Genomic DNA, 24,505 nt, shown 5'->3' with positions numbered 1-24,505 from the left:
CTTTATATATATATATATATTTATACACATAGGCCTTATATTTATTTACTGTTTAATAACAATAGCATGCATATAATCCTTTGTGTAAAGGTCTTCTTTTAATTTTTGATGAGTAGACTGTAGCCTAAGACTATCCTACGTTTTGAAATGAACTCACTGTAAATGTTTTAATATTTTTTAAAGATGTTACAATGTTATATCATAATGTTATTGTTGTTTTACTTCCTCCTTTTATCTCATTTTACAATTAAATTAATTTCGCAATCCGTCCCTTTGCGACACCTGGCAGTAGTTTCGCGAATGATTTTAACATGCGACTGAATTTCAGTTACCATTACGGCGGTACGCCGGCGGTAATGCCCATTTAGGCTGTCTATCTACTGTAGCTTGATCTTGACCCACTATTTTTGAAAATAGGCTAATTTTCCAACTCATCCAAATGTACCAAACTCTGTTGTTAATCTAACTCAGGTGCTTACAAAAAGTGCTAGTGTAAAAGTTTGCTTGGATTTCAGTCTAAAAATATTTTATTGGTTCACAAGACATTTTTTTCTGCAAGATATTTATAGTCAGCATTATATTTGCAAAAAATTGCAATGTGACAGTTTACATCTTGTGCAACACTAAAGCCCTTAAATTTTTTCTTTAATCTGAATTCTTGCAGTCATCTTGTTTCCATTGACATCCCACCACCACTCGCTGCCTTTGTTCTGGAAAGATTGAATTCAGAAACATAACAACAGTCTGCTCGTAGGGGTTTCCAAATTACAAAATGTGTGGAGCAAATAAGTCTAAAATGTAAACTAACTTTAGCTTAAAAGCCATCATAAACTCTCCTAAAACCACTTTGTTCACATGGTCTTTACAAAGTTACAAGGGTATGCTAAATGAAACTGATCAGTAATAATTGTTAGCAATAAGTAAAAAAAAAAATATTGTAATATAGTATATGGGTGGGTTTGCCTTACCTGTTTTTTTTTTTTTTAGTTTCTGTGGCGCAAGGTATAATTATATAAAGATGTAGAAGAGATCTCTCTGGTTTAAAAAAATAAATAAATAAAAGCACTGCTTGTTTGGCTGTGTCTGACTGAGAAAGCACAAAAAATATTTCTCAATTTCCCACTGACAAACTGTTGGGTAACACTTATCACTTGTCCGTAACTTTGAAATTGCTTGTTGGCTCCTCTTTGCTAACATTACATACATTAGTGTAACTGAGCTTCAAATAATAAGGTACGATAATATATCATAAAATTTTAAAAAGTGTTTTAAATAGGAATAATAAAAAAATTAAATGCTTAAGGTTTATTTTATTTTATTTTTTTTCCTCTGGATTCTTTGAGTGAGCTGTGAGGGATGGGTGGGTGGTACTGATTGAAAGAAAATGGGCTTGTTTTTTTTCCTCTCTTTAGGAAAGCCACCGGGAAAATATTTTGCTATAAGTAAAAGTTATTACTTTAAAAAAGGCTTAAAGGTCACATATAATGAAATCTGACCTTTTCCAGTTTAAAGTGCTATAAACTGGTCCCCAGTGCATCTACCAACCTAGCAAATGTTAAAAAAAAAAAAAATTGAACAGTAACTGTTTTGGTAAGCCTTTTTTATGCAAGCATCTGTATAAAAAAAGTAAATAAATAAAATTAAAAAAACACGTGTCAGGTTTCACTCTTGTGACATGGCAAGGGATCAAATTATTATATCGCCCCTTTATATGCACATATACATCCTATGGTTTCCACTTGCTGCACCGCCATTCTGTTTTCGCAAGTGACAACGATATACCAGTTTTCCATGGTTACATGTTACTAAAGCAGCTCCTCTCTTGCTTCTCTTGTGCAGCTCAACCAGGCCTTGCCTCCTTTTTTGTGTATTCAGTAGGCGGGAATGAGTGTTTTAGTGACATTGTGACCCCACAATATCTAAATAAAGAAGCATGCTGTAGTGAGAATGTGCTGTATTTTGTAGGTCTTAAAAACATTTTCTGTTAAAGAGAATAACTCCTTTTAGAGTGGACTTTGAGTTTTTGTAACCTTACAGAGAATGTTTAAAACAACCACAAGACAAAGTAATAAAACAAGCATTAAAGGGAAAAAAGTAAAAAAGTAATAATATAATTGCTTTGTTACAAATGTGTGCTACTAACATGAAAATACAAAGGTGCACAATCGGGACAAATTGAGTAATAATAGTACAGTGTAAATGGAAAATTAATCAAGAGAGACTGCATCCAGTGGCAGAGTTTAAACATGCTCAAGGAAGGGTAACCACATTTTTGATAATTTGACCATGGAGCCAAGAAAGTCATCCACCAGTATGAAAGGGCACGTGAGAACCTTTCCAATGCATCAGAATACAACGTCTTGCTAGTAAAGTGAGAAAAGTTATCAGCTCAATGAAATGGCATGGCAATGAGGAATCAGAAGTCAAGACTACAAACAACCCGATTTGATTTGCGATTTGATCTGTATGATTCTGTTTTGGTCCACTTCCATAATATGATACAGGTATCATGTTTTGAAATGAGACCTCAGTCTAAATAGTCATAGCAGAATTCATGTAACTTTACATCACTCTAAATTAACCTTTGTCACAGTTCTGCTGTGATAGTTTGAACAATCATTCAGACAGCCCCCCGAAATAGCATTGATTTATTTTGCCAATAAATCACAATTAAGCACTGTAAGGCTTGCAGTGTGAATGCAGAATGCTTTTGAATGTTGTGTGTCAAAATGTTTTGCAGCACTGATGCCCCTTTTGGACTTATGTACAGTTCAACCTGATGCTTTGGTGTCTTCTCATGCATTCTTTGGGCCATCAAGTCAAATTGGGTAATTTGTTCTAGCTATTACACTCTCTTCATATATTTAAAAATAGTCAGATCCAAAGATTTATGTTGACAGAACTATTGCATGTATGAATGTGATCCAGTTGTATTTATTTTCTTGTGCATCTTTTAGGCAGCCTCCTGCACTCTCAGAGTTAGTGGCTCTATATGTGGGCCGCTGTCACAGCCTGTGGAAAGAAGCTGGACTGATGCTATGGTTGGAGGAGAATGTCAGAAAAGTGCTGAAGAGGGTTGACTCGCACGATCCTTATTTGGAGGACTGCCAAAACAAGTAAGAAATCATTGAACACGGATGTTGCTTTTTATGTCTATTTGAGTTTGTTGATTTTGAGAGAATCCTATTATGCCCCTTTTTACAAAATGTAATTTAAGCCAAGTACTTCCAAACTTTTTTTTTTTGTCAGCCGAACCTCTTTGGTCTAAATTTACTTTAAATAATCTCTGAGATTTAAAATAAATATTTAAATAATTTACCAGCACATTTGCATGTTTATGTAGCGAATAATCTCAAAGAGGAAATATGAATAATCAATCATAACTAGTTATGATTAATTATAAATATTTAGATAAGCTGTAAGTATTTACTTGACCTCTCAGTATCAACTGTCTGTCAATTCTAAGAACATTAATTTCCTGGTTAAGGAAAATAACTTTCTTACTGTACAATACTACTCAGAGCATTTAGCAAAAAATCTGCATGATTAGGGACTTCAGTTATGAGCAAACAATGAACAACCTCAAGTGTGATACAAGTAATACTTTATTAACTACATAAACACTTAGTCTAACATACACACACCCACACACACTCATACAATTGGCATAGGAAAAAGGGTTAAAGCTTAAGCAGTAAAGAGAAGAAAAATAAAGACATTAAGTTATGATACAATTTGAAATTCAGCATATCTACAGCCTCAAGGAAACAGTCTCTTAGTTCAAACACACCTTTGTAAAACATGCATATGATACTTAATGTATCAATTAATAAGACCAAGTTTGATACTTGCATGTCTCGCCTGTTTGAAAAAGAGTCCTGATGCACTTTTTGGGACTCCAGTTGGTCTCTGCTGAAGCGAGTTGATGAGAAAGACCAGTTTGAATCGGAGGATCTTGATGAATGGGAAGTCAAGGCCGAAGGCCTGGTGCAAGCTTAGGGTGGTTTTTAAGGTTCTTAGCCCAGCATCTTCTCCTGAAATTCCTGAATCTAAAAGAACCGCCCTGATCTGGTGATCAGTGATCTATATACTGTAGGGTGACAATGTCACACCCTCAGGATTTGAGTGAGCCAATGAGGAATGGTACCTTTTGGAGGGAAGTTTTACAACTCTGTTTCTAGTATGGTGTCTTGCACATGAAATTAGATTGGGGGGTTCACAAGAAGAATCTTTAAGGTTCTTATAAAACTAATGTGTTGCATAGGTATCAACACATAATATATTCTCTCATTTAGATCCTGAAAATACAAACTCATTTATACTAGAGCTGTAATCGGGCCTTAAAAGTTAGGCCCGACAGAACCCGAGCCCGACAAATACATTTTGATTGACAGCTTTTTAAAAGCCCGAACCCGTTTACGGCCCGACATTATTCAAATGTGCGCACACACACAGCTCTTTTTCCTTTTGTCAAGAATGATTCATTTATACGTGTTTTAACATAATTGATTCATAACTAACGCAGACTATAGGCCACTTGGAAGTTGGAATAAAGAAATAAAATAAGTCTTTTGTAACATCGTAACATCTCAGCACTCTAAATAGGCATAGGCTCATTTAGCCTATAAATAGACCAACGCACCAATAAAAATGAGCTTTTTTTTAAACAAATTAAATTAAGATCAATTTTAAATTAAGATTTGTATTTGGCAATAACGAAATTAAGATAAAGGCTCCGCTGGATTTGCTTCGCCACTAGCAGCTGACATTTAATAAAAGAATGCCAACATTAGCATAAATACTCTGTCCACATTATGCATTTAAGACTCAATGAATATTTAGTTATCATTTGAAAAACCTTTACTCACAGCGATTAGGCTAAGCCTGCATGTTTTTGTGGAGGAAAATGATTGAATCCACTGCTTTAGTTGCTGGTGCAACCAAAAACGTAATCGCCAGAGGCAAGCCTCCGTTACACCTACTCAGCATCCATTTTCGCATCTTTCTCGCGTTAATCGAAACACATTACATGACCGCTCATTTACCTCGCAAACTGGAGCGCAAACCCGAGCCCGTGTAAGATTATAGAAATTAAGCCCGAACCCGTCGGGTCTCATCGGGTCCCGTCGGGTTTGGGCAAAGATCTTCAGCTCTAATTGATACCAAACATTATATAGATGAGGTTATATTAACTAGTGATCCATCATAAGCATGCATAAAACATATACAATACACAAAAGACAATATACAAGAACAGTAAAAGCATAGACAATGCCCTAAAGTATATAGTGAGAGTGACATCAGGAGAGGGCACGGAAAAGACTTCAGGATTTCCCCCGGGACACCGGAGAAGCTGTTTGACTCTCACTCAGGGTACATTGCCAGTAAAACTGTCATAGCCAAAATCAATATTACTAAAATAGCAGGTTAATATAACAAAGCTAATTTTCATACAGAGTTCTGTAACATTATTTCAATACTTGTTCATGAACAACAGTTTGATTTTGGAGTAAATTAGTTTTATTAATGGTTGATTTACGTTATAGCTTGACAGACTTGTAAATGAATAACTGTAATGTCTGGGGGTTAAGGGGAAAGCATGCACTGATTTATATCATCAGTTAGCACAAGGAAGGCCCTTCATTAATCAAAGATTCTCCATTCCAGGTAGAAGTTGCTTTAAAAGGAACTTTGACTATGAAAGTTGCTGTTTTTATTGATTGTACATTTATAAGTTTTCCTTTTAACACTGCCTTAGCGGCATCCCATAGAACACTTGGTGACAACACCTCATTATTATTAAATTCAACGTAATCTTTAATTTCCTTCTTTATATACACTCACCTAAAGGATTATTAGGAACACCTGTTCAATTTCTCATTAATGCAATTATCTAATCAACCAATCACATGGCAGTTGCTTCAATGCATTTAGGGGTGTGGTCCTGGTCAAGACAATCTCCTGAACTCCAAACTGAATGTCAGAATGGGAAGAAAGGTGATTTAAGCAATTTTGAGCGTGGCATGGTTGTTGGTGCCAGACGGGCGGTCTGAGTATTTCACAATCTGCTCATTTACTGAGATTTTCACGCACTACCATTTCTAGGGTTTACAAAGAATGGTATGAAAAGGGAAAAACATCCAGTATGCGGCAGTCCTGTGGGCAAAAATTGATTGTTGATGCTAGAAGTCAGAGGAGAATGGGCAGACTGATTCAAGCTGATAGAAGAGCAACTTTGACTGAAATAACCACTCGTTACAACCGAGGTATGCAGCAAAGCATTTGTGCAGCCACAACACGCACAACCTTGAGGCGGATGGGCTACAACAGCAGAAGACCCCACCGGGTACCACTTGGGTGCCAATTGGGCATCGTTTAAATGCCACGGCCTACCTGAGCATTGTTTCTGACCATGTCCATCCCTTTATGACCACCATGTACCCATCCTCTGATGGCTACATCCAGCTTCCATGTCACAAAGCTTGAATCATTTCAAATTGGTTTCTTGAACATGACAATGAGTTCACTCTACTAAAATGGCCCCCACAGTCACCAGATCTCAACCCAATAAAGCATCTTTGGGATGTGGTGGAACGGGAGCTTCATGCCCTGGATGTGCATCCCACAAATCTCCATCAACTGCAAGATGCTATCCTATCAATATGGGCCAACATGTCTAAACAATGCTTTCAGCACCTTGTTGAAATAAAGCTACATAGAATTAAGGCAGTTCTGAAGGCGAAAGGGGGTCAAACACAGTATTAGTATGGTGTTCCTAATAATCCTTTAGGTGAGTGTATTCCATACATTGGGGTCCATTTAAAAGACTAGTGTTCAATCTCCATATGGTGTTCTTGAGTTGAACATCCAAATGGAGTCTTAAATACACTCCTGCATGATCTGAAACATACCTAGTTCCTATTTCACAACCTATAATTCTATGCATGTCTGAATGGAGCATGAAAAAATAATCAACCCTTGAATAGACTGTGTGAGGGTGGGAGAAAAAGGTAAACTGTCTCACAGATGGGTGGAGTTCCCTCCATAAGTCAATCATGCCAGTTTCCTTAAGCATTTTTTTTACATACAGGGATTCACAATTTATCTTTTTTGTTGGATTTGAAGGGTAAGATGCAACTGTACATTCCAGTCCCTCTGACACTTCAGGGGGTATTAACGTGCTTGGATTCAGCACTCTGTGAACAGCCAGCTTCTTTGGCAATGAATGTTTGTGGCTTACCCTCCTTGTGAAGGGTTTCAGTGATTGTCTTGTGGACAACTATTAGATCATTAGTCTTCCCCATGATTGTGTAGCCTAATGAACCAAACTGAGAGACCATTTTGAAGGCCCAGGAAAACTTTGCAGGTATTTTGAGTTGATTAGACGATTGGCATTTTACCATATTCTAATTTGTTGAGATTGTTTTTTTTTAATGTGAGCCAGAATCATCACAATTAAAAGAACCAAAGACTTAAACTACTTAAGTCTGTGTGCACTGTATTGATTTAATACACGAGTTTCACAATTTGAGTTGAATTACTGATATAAATTAACTTTTCCACAACATTGTAATTCATTGAGATAACTGTAAATACAACTTACTGATTCCTAGTTGTGTCCTTTTTTGGAAGGCCAAACAAAGTACAGTAGTTTTGCTTACAAAATGAGAGCTTCTCCACAACAAGGTGGCGTTTTCAACAGTGAGAATAAAAGATATGCCACCTTTCTTTATGTGGGCAGTGTTATGCAAATATTTCCACATCTTGACGTAGACATGTGGGCCATGTTAGAACGAGCTGTTTTAGGCAGTGTTGGGAAAGTTCACTTTCTACATGAACTAGTTCATAGTTCTTTTTTTCCATACGTTGCTGTGAGCTATTATTTTTCATAATTATTGCCACAGCCCATATAGAATCACAGACAGCAATTATTTTATCAGTTTTAACAATGAAGCTACGCGTCAGATTTCATCTTCATATCCAATTTTGAATCCTTATCCAACCAGGGTTTACATTAGCATTGAGGGGACAGCATTTCCCCATTGTTGCTTTAATGCTTTGTCTCCCATTCTCACCGACCTTGTCATAAACATCATAAAATTCTTTTAAATGATCATACGCCTTCTTGCTACATGCTGCTGTCGTTTGCTGTTTTTTTTTTGATGACGCGTCACGCATGCGGCGGACGGCGGTGCGACACTGGTGGCGGGTGTTGCCAGATTGGGTGTTTTTCCGCTACATATTAAGACCCGTTTACCGTGTGTTTTAGCCGGGGTTTCGCCTGGAAGGCTCTATAGAAATCTGGCACCCTTTTGAACGAAGTTAACCTGAGAGAGCGTGCCGTTCACAGACACCAGAATGAACGAGTTCACAGTAACGTTCATCAGGCAGTAATACAGCACGTTCAGTTCACGTTCGCCCAAAATATGAACGAGTTCATGAACTATCGTTCAATGAACGCGTTCAGGCACAACACTGGTTTTAGGTAGGCATGGTTGACTCCTTACCTTCATAAAGAATATCTCTTTGGATTTGAGACTTTAGTCTTTACAGATTTACAAATGTTCTTTATGCACCCAAAATATTGTAACACTCCAAAGAGAAAGGAGAAAATGAAATCGCATTAAATGGCCCCTTTAACCCTCTGAAGGGGGTTTTGGGGCCTTGACTTTTGTTCTTTTTTCAGTTGCTCATAAATATATTCATTTCTAAAGTCTGAAAACACTGTATTCGGTACAAACCGGGCTACAATGATATATAAATAGCATTTATGTACATGATTGTGTTTTTGAGTTTTGGTCTACATATATATATTTTTTCAGTTTTTTTTTTAATTGAAAGAACAGCATTGTAACATTTATCGTATTAATCGTTTTAATTTATCATCATGTGTGTGCTAAATAAGTTTTAATTTCTATATATACTGACTCCAAGCTTTTGAATATATATATATATACATACACTTGGAGTAATACAGCTTTGTTTTAAACACTGCATGAGTGGATCTACATTGAAACCTTTCAGTTCTCTTACGAGAGTTCTCTCGTACTGCGTCTTAGCTAAGACGCTACGGGAAAAGTCTCTTTTCACGAAATACTGAAGCAAAAAATTATCCTTAATTTTGAATTATTGTAAAGTGCATTTGCAGCAGCACACAGCCATAGGCGAGACGGCTCGCTCACTCATTGGCTGCTCTGCGGCAACTGCACAAGCCTATCGAGCTTCGCGCCCTCCATGCCACTTCCCGCCGAAACGGGTGTGGCCTAGCCCTATAAAGGGAGCTCGAAAAGGCTGACTCACCTGATTTTTCATCTCTCCAGCGAAGCTCACGCATCGTTGGATCACGAGAAGAAGCAAGCGCCGTCAGATAGCATCTCAGCGGGACGAGCTATTCCTGAGCCTGCATTTCTCCACTGCGCTGAAGCGCCGTAAAAAGCGCCGCTTCCAGCGAATTCCGGAACCGTCTTCAGCTCAACCGAGCTCGCCGGTTCGCCCTGCTTCACCAGCCTCCCCTGCATCGCTTCCCGATGGTCAGCGCCCGCTGTCTGCCGCCGCGTCTTCCGAGGAAGTCGATCTCAGGGCCGCATCGGGGGAAGAGGACACGTGCTTTCTGCTAGCTTCGGGCAGTGAGGGCTGGGCGAGCTCCGGGGATCTCGCGCCTTCTGCTCAGAAGCCCAGCAGACGAGCTGACATCGAGAAGGAGCCGATGCGAGTGCTCACGCTGGCTGCGACGAGCCTTGGCCTCGAGTGGTCTGCACCAGCGCCCCCCTCTCGTTCCCAGCTGGATGGTAGTTTCCTTTCGGATGAGCGTACTTCTCCAAACTCAAAGCCCGCCTCATTTCTTCCTGAGCTTCACGAAGAGGTGGCAAAGGCTTGGAACGCTCCATATGCAGCGCGAACTCGTTCGTCTGTCTCACTAGCATTCTCCACACTGGATGATGCTAAAAACAGGAACTACCAGTCACTTCCGCCGGTGGAACAGGCGATAGCGACGCACCTTTGCCCGCCCTCTGCTGGACGGCGGACGAAAGCGGTGCAGGCTCAGGAGAAATGCAGGCTCAGGAATAGCTCGTCCCGCTGAGATGCTATCTGACGGCGCTTGCTTCTTCTCTTCTGAGGCTATCTGTCTCGCGGATTTGAGGAGTGCTTCGCTACTAAATCCGCTGCAAAGGCCATGGGACGAGTTATGGCTTCCGCTACGGTGGCTGAGAGGCATCTATGGCTGACGCTCTCAGACATGGCAAGCGCTCTGGTTCTGCAGCGAGTCGTGCTAGACCGGCCCCGCAAAGCTCTCAGCCACACCCCCCGCCTCCTGCTGCTTCATCGCAACAGCGTCAGCAACGCAGCTCGAGACCCCGTTCTCGCTCTACCGGCCGTCGCCCCGCGCTGCGCGGGGTCAGCGCTTCCAGGGGTTTCGGATTGGGTGCTAGACATTATAAAGGGAGGCAACTCGCTACAGTTTTTTCAACGCCCTCCGCCCTTTTTAGCGCGCGTCGAAACTACGGTCAAAACAGAAGTAGCACACCTACTTCGAGCCGAAATATCAAAACTGTTGAGCAGAGGGGCTGTGGAGCCTGTATCTCAAGCTCAAAGCAAAGGGGGGCTGTACAGCAAATACTTTCTAGTGCCCAAGAAAGACGGGGGTCTCAGACCCATACTGGATCTAAGACGGCTGAACAAAGCATTGGCGAAACGCAGTTTCAAAATGCTTACAACCAGGAGACTCCTCGCGCATATTCGCAGAGGAGACTGGTTTATGTCGATAGATCTGAAGGACGCGTATTTTCAAATACAGATAGCGTCACGTCACAGGCGATACTTGAGATTCGCCTTAGAGGGCCAGACATACCAGTATACAGTCCTGCCGTTCGGCTCGTCCATGGCTTCTCGTACGTTTACGAAGTGCATGGACGCAGCGCTCGCTCCTCTCAGACACAGAAGCATGCGAGTGCTGAACTATTTGGACAACTGGCTGATTCTGGCTCAGTCACGATCAGAGCTCGTGGAACACAGGGCCATTTTACTCGATCACCTTGAGAAACTTGGTCTCAGTGTCAACTGGACGAAGGGTTCGCTGAACCCCAGTCAGACGATACTGTTTTTGGGTATAGCTCTGGACTCACGCTCCATGACGGCGCGGCTGTCGCCACAGCGCGTGTTGGGCATTCAGCGCGCAGCGAGCTCTCTCCGCTGCGGCGCGACCTTCTCGCTCAGAGAATTTCAGAAGATGCTAGGTCTCATGGCCTCAGCATCACCAGTTCTTCAGTTGGGCCTGCTCCGCATGCGCCCCTTGCAGTTCTGGCTGAAAGCGCGAGTACCGCGCAGAGCGTGGATATCCGGTCAGTTGCGTCTCAAGGTCAATCAGAGCTGTGTTACAGTCTTGAAACCCTGGACAGCGAACGACTGGTACCAATCAGGTTTAAGCCTGGGGACTTCCTCAAAAGTGAAAATGGTGTCGACGGACGCCTCCACTTCGGGATGAGGAGCGCTGCTCGAGGGCAGACCGTTCTTTGGCCTGTGGGCAGAACGGGAAAAGCTCCAACATATCAACTGTCTGGAAATACTGGCAGTAGAGAACGCGCTGACGCGCTTTCGTCCCAGAATCAAGGGCCACCACGTCTATATACCTCAAACCGGCTATATGCCTCAAAGTGGTCAGTATTCTCCAGCTGGTGCACAGCTCGGGGACGTTCACCCCTTAGTTGTGAGGTGACGGAGGTTCTCTCCTTCCTACAGGAGCTGTTGGATAAGGGCAGAGCCCCCTCCACGCTCAAAGTTTACGTGGCGGCTATCGCAGCGTTTTTCTGAGACAACGCTCGGTCAGTCAATAGGAAGGAACGATTTGGTCATCCGCTTCCTTAGAGGAGCTAGGAGGCTGAATCCTCCCAGACCTCCGTCAGTCCCTGTATGGGACCTCTCGACGGTTTTGGAGGCCATGAAAGGTTCCCCTTTCGAGCCTATCAGAACGATTAGCCTCAAACATCTGTCATTCAAGACAGTGTTCTTGTTGGCTCTCGCTTCAGTGAAGCGTGTGGGTGACCTGCACGCGCTCTCGGTGAGCCCGACGTGCTTGGAGTTTGGGCCTAATGACTCAAGGGTCATACTCAAACCTAGGCACGGTTATGTGCCGAAATCCCACAACACGCCGTTTCGGGCTCAGGTTATTTCCCTGTCTGCCCTGTCGGTGTCAGAAGAGGATGGAGACTCGAGTCTTCTTTGCCCCGTTAGGGCTTTAAGAGCTTATGTGTCTCGCTCCGCTGTCTTTAGACAGACTGAGCAGCTGTTTGTCTCGTTCAGTGGACGTTCCAAGGGAATGGCTGTTTCGAGACAGAGCCTATCCAGATGGATAGTTGACGCCATAGCGTTAGCTTACGCTTCCAGGGGCCTTCAGTGCCCACTGAGCAGAGAACACTCCACAAGAGGCGTCGCCTCGTCGTGGGTGTGGTCTAGTGGGATCTCCTTACAGGATATATGTATGGCGGCAGGATGGGCCTCGCCGTCTACATTTATCAGGTTCTATAACCTGGAGGTTCAAGCAAAGCTGCTGTCCGGTATAGTGGAATCAGGGTCCTGATTGGAACTCTGAGATCGCAAATGCTATGCGCTGCCGACTGTTATATGGGCAGTATTGCGTAAGACCCGCATTACCACATTGGTCAGGCCTTGCCTTGACTATGTGATGTCATATTGCCGCGTCTACGGACGCTGCTAGATATGTGACGGAGGGTCCCCCCCCTCCTGTTCTGGACTCTCTGTGAGTCCCTCTGGTGACTGTGCACTGTAAATCCTGGGCGTCGCTTCCAGGTTTATTGGTGTGTGATCCCTGCGCGCACGGCACTTTACATGGGGTTCCCGTAGCGTCTTAGCTAAGACGCAGTACGAGAGAACTCTCGTAAGAGAACGTACTCGGTTACTACCGCCCTCATTGGTCTGATGTTGCATCAGCCTGCGCTCGATAGGCTTGTGCAGTAGCCGCAGAGCAGCCAATGAGCTGTGTGCTGCTGCAAATGCGCTTTACAATAATTCAAAATTAAGGATAATTTTTTGCTTCAGTATTTCGTGAAATGAGACTTTTCCCGTAGCGTCTTAGCTAAGACGCAGTACTCGTTCCCTCTTCTAGAGAGAACCGAGGTTACGTTAGTAACCGAGTACGTTTTATATATTGCTACTTCTGATAAGAGACAAAGTCTCATCTTTTAAATTTCAAAACAAAATTCTATGAAATTCAAACAAATTCAGTTTTAGCACTCTTTGAGACCACTGTATAAATCCCTCAGTTCAAACGGCAGTTCGATCAGCCCTTCCTTTTTACTAGTTTTAACACAAAATAAACATGAACGAACGAACGTGCCTCACGTAATCAGTCAATCATTGTTTCAACTGTGTAAAGCGGCTTGCAAACAAAATTTCACATAGCATTTAATTTACCTCAGGCAAGTCATCAGTGTCCACAGCTCGTTAGTATGCTATAAATAAAGTCTATTTCATGAAATATTAGACTATATACTCATTATTTTTTACTTTACCTGTTAGTGATGTCTTAATTATTTAATGTTTAAATAAATCTGTTTTGAAAAGAGTTATTAGAAGCACTGTGTAAAAGAATACATTTCAACAAATATTTTTTTTTTTTAATTTAGAAGTTAATTTGAAAACTGCATTATGTGCAATTTACATGTTTGCGTATATTTTTAAGTTGAGTGCTGCTTGGTAGATTTGAAAATAAATTGTATTTAAATTTAAGTTTGGGCTCTCTTGTTAACTGTAACCTTATAGTAGGCCTAATGTAAAAGGGCTCACTATAGTTAGACAAGTTAGTATAGCCAAGTTAGACTTGTTAAAATTCCCTGTGCTGTACTGAAACTGGACCTAACTGAGGTACGTTCAAAGTAATAGGCAAAATACTGGAAGTGGCACATTTCACAGAATAGAATCCATGAAAATCTTTATTAGACCATCTTCAAAGGCTGAGTGTTATATTAAACTTTGTGAATTCACATACGCTATGATTCAATTAAAAATATGCAATGCTGGTTTAATATATGTGCTTTAATTATTTACATGCGTGTAGACTACATACGTGCATCTCAGAGCGGCTCCGTTCACAGAAAATGCTGCTCCAAAAGAACTGTTTTCATTTACATGTTTGAGCATTTCATACTTGACCTCTGCATATTGCTGTGAGTTTGGGTTTATTATAATAATTATTATACCTGGAAACGCAACAAGTGCCATTTCATCAGATTTGTATGGTAAACAATTCATAAACCTACACAAACACAGGCACCCCCACAACTTTTATTAATAAAATGGCTTGGCTTAGGCTACTGGATCACTGCATTATATTCCTCAGCAATGAGAAGGGAAAATCTAATTAACTAAACTCACAACTTCATTGTTTGTTGGAGAGAGATGTACAGACACAGGTAATTCACACACACAACTGTCATCTTTTTCTCGAACAAACAATCTATAATTAATTCAAATACATTTGATTATTTCACTATTTCATCTGTGTCTGCAGTAACTGATGATAATAACTGTGATTTTTACCTATTTGGTCAAATATTGCACCACATGGAGCAATACTACTTTTAACTTGTCTATAACTTGGAAAATGACCAAGGAATAAGCAGGTCAGGTGGTTCTTTACCTCCGCGTCTGCATTTAAAATCCTTTAATGCACCGCAAGCCATTGATTATCCCTTACTTAATTGTTATTATATATGTATTTGAAGACATTTTAAATGCTATTGTTTTCTTAGGTCTATTTTATTATGACAAAAAAAATTGTTAATTATCTGATTAAATTATTTCTAGGAGAAAGGTTGTTTCCCTATTTTGCCACTATCTGCCGCAATGTTGAGAGACTGATATTGAAAGGGAACTCAGGACTACAATTGAGACATTTGAGGAAGTACATAAACAGTGTATACTGATATAGAGAATAATTCCCTTTGGAGTTATTGCTTTGTAAGTACTGTGCTTTTTTTTCATGCTTTCATAGCAACATTGTGCAAAAGAGTAAAAAGCATAATTGAACATTTATTTACTTTCTCCATATCAGAGTGAATTTGTACGGTGCTGATAATTCCATTTTCATCCAGAGAGTGAAAAGTCATGTTAACCACAAGAATAAGGTTATAAATGTCTCTCTCTTTCCTTGACTCCAATGACATGGCATTTTACTTAGTGTAATAATAATAAATACTTTATTTGCATACCACCTTCCATACGAAGAGCTCAAATTGCTTTACAATAAGCACCAAGTACTTCACATGAAAACTAAATGCCATAATATGCCATTATTTAAAGATTAAACCCTCTTTATAATGATAATGAGATACAATTAGTAAATATGTAATAATGAGATTATAAGCAACTAATAATAAAGTGAACTTGATATATACAAAACAAATGCTTCAGAAAAATAATTTGCTTGTTAAAAACCAAAGTAAAAAGGTAAGGTTTTAGCTTAAAAACCATTTGTATTGAATTTATTTGTTCTGGGTACATTTCTTTTTCCTGTTTAAGAAGGTGAGAATATTGATGTTTTTTTTTTCTGGGTCTGTATTGGACAGGAGGAAGCAGCGATACCAGAGTGCTCCCAGGAACATCCATAGACATGTGCTGATGTCTGAGATCAAGGAGGCAACAGATACCCTTCCCTTAGTAAGAGACACCCCTAATTTTCTAAACTACACCTTGAGGCAGTAAGAATGCTGTAATCAGAACATACTTTTTTACACTGCATATAATTGAGCCAGTGTTGATTTGGAGGGCATCCTCTGTAAACCTTCAAAACATGAGACCAAAAGTATTTTCTAATTTGCTTGTTTTCTTTGGTTTGAGCTTTGATTTTTCAGGGATTGTTGGAGCCTACTTTAGAAAAATTCCTAGAATAGAGTGATTAATAGTGTCAAACGCTGCTGATAGTTCGAGAAGTATGAGAACCACAGAATCGGCAGAGTCAACTGAAAGAGATGTCATTTAATACTTTAAGGTTTAAGGTTTCTCTACATACTACATTCACAGTTTGAAGAAAAGTTTTGTTTAAGACAAGCGTGCCACATGAGTCCTGAAAAGTGAAGCCAAAGCATCTTGATTGCCCCCAAGTGACTGGATGCAGTAATACAGTAGGTCATAAACCTGCTTTCTCTATGTAATGTAACGGGTTCTGAGACAAAAAAACCCATCAAATTACACTTCAAAGAAAAAAATTCAGAAGACATTTTCTGTCATCTAAGGTAGATCTTAGCATGCTGATGTATGTATGTGTTTGTTTTTCTAACAAGTTTGCTTTTAATTAGTTTGCTATAAAAATGGGGTGTTGTGTCATGATTGTGATCTTGCGATTGGGTCTGTGTGAGTTTGGGTGGAACTTAGATATCGTGGCTCCACCTCACAATCCCTGCTCTGCATACTTTGGTTCCAAATACTGAGAATGTTTTGGCTTTTCTATAGTGGAAGGAAGTGAAGATATGTCATCCATTTTTTAAATGGTCTATGTTCACGTATACGGTTTCAGGAATGACAAACGCGAGTGTAAAAAATTACGCGAGTGAATCCGCCAAATTGGTTTGTCTGACAAACCAATGTCAAAACAGTGCTGTGCTTCAAATGATGAAGAATAAATTGAGTAAAAAAAAAATCAACGATGGCAGCAACAAGTCTGTGTTGGTTTTAGCAGCTTCTACGGTAAAAGGTAACTTAAACACTCTTTTGATGTCCTTTTTTTTTGGCAATGTTTGATAAAATGTGGTTTTTAAATTAAATCTAAAAAAGGGTCAAAATATTTAATGCATTATTTAATTATACCATTAATTAACTTAATTTGTAGTTAACTAGTATTTAAATAAGTAAACCTACTAGGCTGTTGGTACACAGTTGGTATATAGTATTTTTTTAACCCTCTAACCATAAACATAACCAGGGCTTGACATTTAACTATATATATATATAACTACTGGGGTAGTTAAGTTTTATATTTTAATTTAAATTAAACGCTAACATAGTGGCGCCACACGCTGCAGCGATTAAGTGCACGCACTGAGACGGGAGAGGTACGAATCAACTTGTCTAAGTTGTCTAAGAACATAGTGAAATATGGAAAAACGGTGGCGTTTTCCTATAACACCTCTCTTTTTTTTCTTTTTTTTTTATAACAAAGATGATAGAATATATATTTTGTCTATAGCCTATAAAACAGCATTGTAAATAGGCAGACTTCAATACATGAGGATTCCGAATTAAACATTTTTTAGCAAGCCATTAAAACAAGCAAGTTATGAAATCTTGACTTGAAACGGGACTCAGACTACAGCAAAAAAGAATTGACACAGACTTCAAGTTAAAGACATGTGTACATCTCTGGGTGCACTTTTGGAACAGAAATATAGTTACCCCAGTAGTTATGTTTCCCCAGTATGTTTATGTTCCCACGGCTATACACAAAACTGCAATGTGCTCATAAACTTCATCAGGCATTACTGGTAAGATTAAATGAAAATGCCATTGAACCTTTTCTGTAGACAGTCGGTTCACATCAGCCCCGCCTTGCTTTTACTTTGAATTGTGCAGCTTATATTTATTTAATGAAATCATAGTATTTTGAAGTTTAACCCTCACATTTAGCCATAGTGTGAGTCTTACTGTCTTTCCGTTCCCAAATTTGAGATTTGAGAAATTATGGTCATAAATTTGATACAACTAAATGTTAGACTTTGTAAGGACCTGCAGGAACTCTAACCTGTCAAAGTGGCTAGTTGGAATGACTGTTACAACCCACTTATGAAATCCACTTGCATTTGGCAGGTGTTAATGTCAGTTTATAATCCTTTTTAACCATTAAGGACACAAAAAAAGCCCTCACTAGTTGATTGATATTTCACTATATAAGTGAGGACATTTGGCTGACATGTAAACCTGTGTTGATTTTGTATTATGTTGGTTTATAAGGAATAATTCTCTGTTAGACAAAGTATTAAATTTGATATGTAGTTTTGTTCATATATAGTTTATCTGTTTCATTATTTAATACTAAAAAGGTTCTTTTGGTCCCTTACAGGAAGTGACCACACAGCCAGGAATGGGTTTTGACCCTCTCCCTCCTCTGGACTCCATTGTCTCTTACATCAGACCAGAAAGGTATTTCTTAGATGCACTCAAGTTCTCTGCCTTATATGACACAGGGCTTATGAAGGTGTTTTAAAGGGGTCATATTAGACATCTTTATATAATTAAAATGCTCTACAGAATTCATATCTTAAAATGTCATTCTCATTATAAACAAAGCATTTATTTATTCAAGGTTCAAAAATTGTCAGTTTGGATATTTGTGACATGGCACAGGAACACAATTTGCATATTACTGTCTCCAAAGCAAGACATCAACGAATAGTTAGACATTATACACTGGATGTGAATGTCACAATATGTCATGTCAAACGCTGATAGAACCCATTTAAAGTGTACCAAGTTTTTATGAAAAAGTGAACATATCACCTTTTTTTTCTTTTTTGTTTTAAAGGTTTCTGTTTGTTTCTTACATTAATTTTGTTAGTTTTAGTATTACATTAAAGAAAGAGACATGAAAATCATCTGACAGTATTTCAGTTTAATTGATGTACACTGATGAGTCATTACACTGTGATCACCTATTTAATAACCTGTAGGACCTCCTTTAGCCCACAAAGCACTGGCCAGTCGCTGATTCAAAAAGGGGTATTTTGAGGTATCTGGTACCATAATATCAGCAGCAGGTCCCGTACTTATGCGGGGGTGGCGATGTAGCACGAAGGTCGCCGTGATTTTGCCAAGTAAGACATGTTCCTGGATCCACATCTTCTGATGATCCTGGATCAACATTGTCCAAAAATATAGACTTAAACCAAACAACAAGGATGTTGATCCAGGAACATGTTGTACTTGGTGAAATCACTCTCGCCGTAGCACGAATCTGCTTTTTATTTGGGTTCATGTCAGGTGAATTTGGAGGCCAAGGTATTAACAGAAATTCACCATCATGTTTCTCGAACCTTGACAAATCTGGCAGTGTAGCATGGTGTATTATCCTGTTGGTAACAGCCATCACTGGAAAGAAACACAGTTGCTATGAATGGGTGCACTTGGATTGCAACAATGTTCAGATATCTGACAGCTTTTCAGGGATTGTGCTGTTTTTGTCCCACACATAACACCACTGCTATAGCTTATGTCGGTAATTGGCATATCCATGCTTGGATTGGTGATGTGATTAGGGATGTATTTGGGTGTCATCGCGCATGGCACGATCCAAGATGGCAGCATCCACGACAGCACGAGTGTTTGTTTAGTCATTATTGAATGTTTGAGTTAAGTTTTAGTTTTTTTGTTTTGTTATGAATTTTGAAATATCCGTACAGATTGCAGAAGGATTGCATGGTACTTTTCTGATTGCTTTCTGTGGTAGAGTTCGTTTGGGAAGCCTACTCCTACTTTGCTTGGGCCTGGATCGGTGGACTCATCTGGGCAGTTGTGGGGCATCGACAGGTGGAATGCTTCCTTTGAACGGAGCTGTGGAATTTTCTTGCTGGTGACGGGAGTGGGGTTTTGGCTCTGTGTGGTCCTCTACGGATCCGCGTGGAACAATCTTGCACTGCCTTGTTGGGCTATACATTGCATTGCTTGTTGTTGTTCTCCCATTCGTGGAATTGATTGCAACATCGCAGACTTTTTTGGGGGACACGAAGAGGCGTATCGCTCCTGAATGGCGTTTTTAACAGTAGCCTTTTTTATGCTGATCGCGGTGGACTACACAGGGAATAAAAAGACACTGGTGGTTTGCTCTCAAAAGGTATGGACAGATTTTTACATCTCATCTGGAGGAACCTCCTCTGATATCGGTTTTTCTGAGAAATTACACCACTTATTCCTTGTGACTACTGGCTCTGTTCTGTTGGATTATAAGAACTGCTTTGTCCTAAATCACATTTTTACTAATGCTTATAATGATTCTCGATATATGCCTCGAAAAAGGCAGTGCCTTGTTTTTATTTTATTGTTGATCTCGGGAAATGTACATCCTAATCCTGGCCCTAATATTAATATCCTTAGTACTCCTGAAGATTTTAAATCCAGGTCGAGTCTGGGTTTTATTCACTTAAATGCTTGTAGTTTGATGCCAAAAAATGGATTTGGTCAGGATATGGGCTACTCAAATGCAGATGTTGTAGTAATTTCCGAAACCTGGCTAAAAAAATCTATTTTAGATAAGGACATTATGATTAATGGCTATAGAGTTTTCCATTGTGATCGTTTAAATAAGGGGGGCGGGGTTGCAATTTATGTTAAGACTAAATTTAACACCAGGATCTTATTTTCTAAATCTATTGTTAAACAATTTGAGATCTTAGAATTAAATCTTGAAACAGCCAAAGGTCAGTATATTAATGTTATTGGATGTTACAGACCCCCTTCTGCGGTTGTTGATGCTTTGCCAAATTTAATGGAATTTTTAAATGAACTTGATTACAGTGACACTGTTTTAGTGGGAGATTTAAATTGGGACTGGTTATCCTCTCTGTCTGATGATTTTAAAAATCACTGTAATGGTTTAAATCTTACACAGATAATAAATAGTCCCACTAGATTTAATAAAAGAAATCCTAACAAATCCACTCTTATTGATTTGTTTTTGACAAACACACCTCACAAATTTTCAGATGTAGGTGTGTTTGCAAACGATTTGAGTGATCACTTTGTCATTGCAGCAGTAAGAAATACAAAACTACCTAAGACTAAACCTAGAATAATTTTTTTTTTAAATTTGAGGCACTTTTGTGAGCAAGCATTTTGGCATGATTTGTCTTGTTTTGACTGGGACAAAATTGTACTCATTGACAATGTACCTCAAATTGTCATAATGAATTACCTCCATGTATTTTTAAGGATAAAACAGTCATATCAGAAAAGTCTGCAATTTTAGAGTGCTTTAATAAGCACTTTGTGGAAGCAGGTTCCTTGTTTGAACGTCAACTCCTTGCAAACAAATCAACATTAACAAACTGTTTTAATTCGTCAGTTCCGCCCCAGAAATTGGTGGCAAGTAAAGAGCCCTTTTGTCTAAAGCCTTTCTCCGTCGCTGATGTGAAAACAGCTCTTATTGCTTTGGACCCTAGTAAATCTCCTGGTCCTGATACTTTAGAGCCTTATTTTTTGCAAAGAGCTGCTGATTTTATTGCTGAACCAATTGCAATTATTTTTAATCAAACCCTAGTTAACAATGAGATACCAAGAATTTGGAAATCGTCATATGTACTCCCTCTTTTAAAGGGAGGAGATTACGCGTGTTTGGATAATTATAGACCAATTTCCAAATTACAGATTTTAGCTAAAGTGTTAGAAACATTGGTTGTTGATCAGTTAAAAGACTATTTGGTTTCCAATCATATTTTGTCTGATGTACAGTCTGGATTTCGAAGGCAGCATAGTACTACTGCTGCAATGAAGGTCATTAATGACATTAGTGAGGCAATGGACAGCAAGAACACTTGTGTAGCTCTTTTTATAGATTTAGCCAAAGCATTTGATACAGTGGACCATTGCATTTTGCTGGAAAAGCTACGAAATATTGTTTTTTCTGACCATACTGTTGATCGGTTTACTAACTACTTGGCAGATAGAACTCAGTGTGTATATTTTGAAAATTCCAAATCAGAAACTCTGAGTGTATCTTGTGGAGTACCGCAAGGATCAGTCTTGGGTCCAATTTTATTTACTATTTATATTAATAACTTGGGTGATGGCATTTCTCAGGCTCATTTCCATTTTTATGCTGACGAAACCGTTATTTATTGTGAGGCTGCGACTTTACACCAAGCTTTTTCTTATTTACAGTCTGCTTTTAACCTTGTCCAGTTACAACTGCATCAGCTTAAACTAGTTTTGAATGTTGAGAAAACTAAGATTATGCTTTACTTAAAATTTCGAAGTCTTTGGACAGTTTACAAAGTATTTTTACTATACATCGTGAGCAGATCGAACAAGTCAAATTGTATAAATATCTGGGTATATTAATTGATAATCAGCTTTCTTTTAAGTTGCACATTGATAAACTGGTTCAAAAGCTCAAATTAAGAATAGGATTTGATTTTAGAAACAGCCTGTTTTTCTTGGAAAACTAGAAGAAGATTAGTTGCTGCCACTTTCCTCCCTGCATGATTATGGTGATTTGCTCTATAGAAATGCGCCTGATAAATGTTTGTCTTTGTTGGATACTGTCTACCATAATGCATTAAGATTTGTGACTGGATGTAAGGCATCAGTACATCATTGTACTTTGTACAAAATGACAAACTGGCCCTCATTGTCAGTGAGGAGGCATATACATTGGCTTATTTTTATTTATAAGTCTATGCTGGATATGCTTCCATCTTATCTTTGCTCCTATGTGTCACGTAATGTTAGTTCTTATAATTTACGCTCTGGTAATATGTACTTGTTATCTGTACCTACAGTTCGTACAGAGCTTGGTAAGAAGGCTTTTAGTTATGCAGCCCCGTCCACTTGGAACACATTACAGTCTGAATTGCAATTGCGAACTCTGATTTCTATTGGTGAATTTAAGCAATGCATGAAAGTCTTGGAAATAGATGCCATCAATTGTTGTCACTGTTTTTAAAATAATCAAATTGTTTTAAACCTATGGTTAGTATAAATTGTACTTTTAAGTAGTCTGATGTTGATGTTGTTTGTTTATGTATCTGTTTATTGTTTAAATGTCTCTTTTTGTTGTGTATATGTTTGGTGATCATATTTGTAATTATGTGCTGTTAAAATGCTGCCATTTTGGCCAGGTCTCTCTTGAAAAAGAGGTTTTAAATCTCAATGAGATCATCTGGTTAAATAAAGTTTAGATAAAAAAAAAAAATGTACCGATCAGATACTGAGTATCGGCATTGGCCCCGATACTGCCATTTTCTGCCGGATTGGGTATCAGTGAGATGAGAACGAGCCAAATCCGATATTTGGCGTATACTATTTTGTTATTGTAAAGCCCCAAGAATGAAACAAAAACACAAAACACCATAAAATTTCTGTGCTCTATATTCCAAGTCTTCTGAAGCCATTCCATAGTTTAATGTGAGGTACAGATGAATTTTTTTCAATAAATTCAAGTTACCTTAATTCCTCTCTCCGCTACAGCTGTCTGTTCATCCATTTAGCATTCAAACTGCGTGTTGCATTTGGTTACAACAGTCACGACAATGAAAGTATGTCCAAGATGATTCAGTGATCCTGTTATTATACTTGATCTGAAGATAAAGATCAATGGTTTCGCATAAAAGGACTTTATGTTGCTGGAGTTTAGTGCTATTGCCAAAGCATGTTACTTTCCGGGTTTCTGTTATATCACAGTACTAGAGTAGAGAGCATTATTAATTGTTCTTCACTCGCTCAGTAACTTTAAACTGTTAATAGAAATGTCTCAAACTATTGCACAGATATAATAAAGTCAAAGTCACCTTTATTTATATAGCGCTTTAAACAAAATACATTGCGTCAAAGCAACTGAACAACATTCATTAGGAAAACAGTGTCAATAATGAAAAAATGATAGTTAAAGGCAGTTCATTATTGAATTCAGTTATGTCATCTCTGTTCAATTAAATAGTGTCTGTGCATTTATTTGCAATCAAGTCAACGATATCGCTGTAGATGAAGTGTCCCCAACTAAGCAAGCCAGAGGCGACAGCGGCAAGGAACCGAAACTCCATCGGTGACAGAATGGAGAAAAAAAACCTTGGGAGAAACCAGGCTCAGTTGGGGGGCCAGTTCTCCTCTGACCAGACGAAACCAGTAGTTCAATTCCAGGCTGCAGCAAAGTCAGATTGTGCAGAAGAATCATCTGTTTCCTGTGGTCTTGTCCTGGTGCTCCTTTGAGACAAGGTCTTTACAGGGGATCTGTATCTGGGGCTCTAGTTGTCCTGGTCTCCGCTGTCTTTCAGGGATGTAGAGGTCCTTTCTAGGTGCTGATCCAGCATCTGGTCTGGATACATACTGGATCCGGGTGACTGCAGTGACCCTCTGATCTGGACACAGACTGGATCTGGTGGCCACGGTGACCTCGGAACAAAAGAGAAACAGACAAATATTAGCGTAGATGCCATTCTTCTAATGATGTAGCAAGTACATAGGGTGTTATGGGAAGTGTTTCCGGTTCCGGTTTACCTAATTAATGCAGCCTAAAAATCCTTTAACGGATTTGGACAATAAAAGCATATTAGTATGTTATGTGTATGCCAGGTTAAAGAGATGGGTCTTTAATCTAGATTTAAACTGCAAGAGTGTGTCTGCCTCCCGAACAATGTTAGGTAGGTTATTCCAGAGTTTAGGCGCCAAATAGGAAAAGGATCTGCCGCCCGCAGTTGATTTTGATATTCTAGGTATTATCAAATTGCCTGAGTTTTGAGAACGTAGCGGACGTAGAGGATTATAATGTAAAAGGAGCTCATTCAAATACTGA

The 24,505-nt window shown here is 39.2% G+C and overlaps 1 protein-coding gene across 1 annotated transcript in view; it reads left to right on the top strand.

The window, feature by feature from the left end:
• tcf25 (transcription factor 25 (basic helix-loop-helix)) overlaps window positions 1–24,505 on the top strand; it is a 241,747-nt gene that overhangs the window by 165,480 nt on the left and 51,762 nt on the right. Inside the window, exons 13-16 of the mRNA XM_059564786.1 lie at window positions 2,741–2,828; window positions 2,958–3,116; window positions 15,582–15,672; window positions 18,068–18,147. Of these exons, the coding sequence (XP_059420769.1) occupies window positions 2,741–2,828; window positions 2,958–3,116; window positions 15,582–15,672; window positions 18,068–18,147 (418 nt within the window). The remainder of the gene's footprint in view (window positions 1–2,740; window positions 2,829–2,957; window positions 3,117–15,581; window positions 15,673–18,067; window positions 18,148–24,505) is intronic.

The sequence above is a fragment of the Carassius carassius genome, chromosome 13 (genome assembly GCF_963082965.1).
Source record: "Carassius carassius chromosome 13, fCarCar2.1, whole genome shotgun sequence".
Classification (NCBI taxonomy): Eukaryota; Metazoa; Chordata; class Actinopteri; order Cypriniformes; family Cyprinidae; genus Carassius; species Carassius carassius.
Note: the sequence above shows the minus strand (reverse complement) of the source record. Positions and strands in the feature narration are given on the sequence as shown.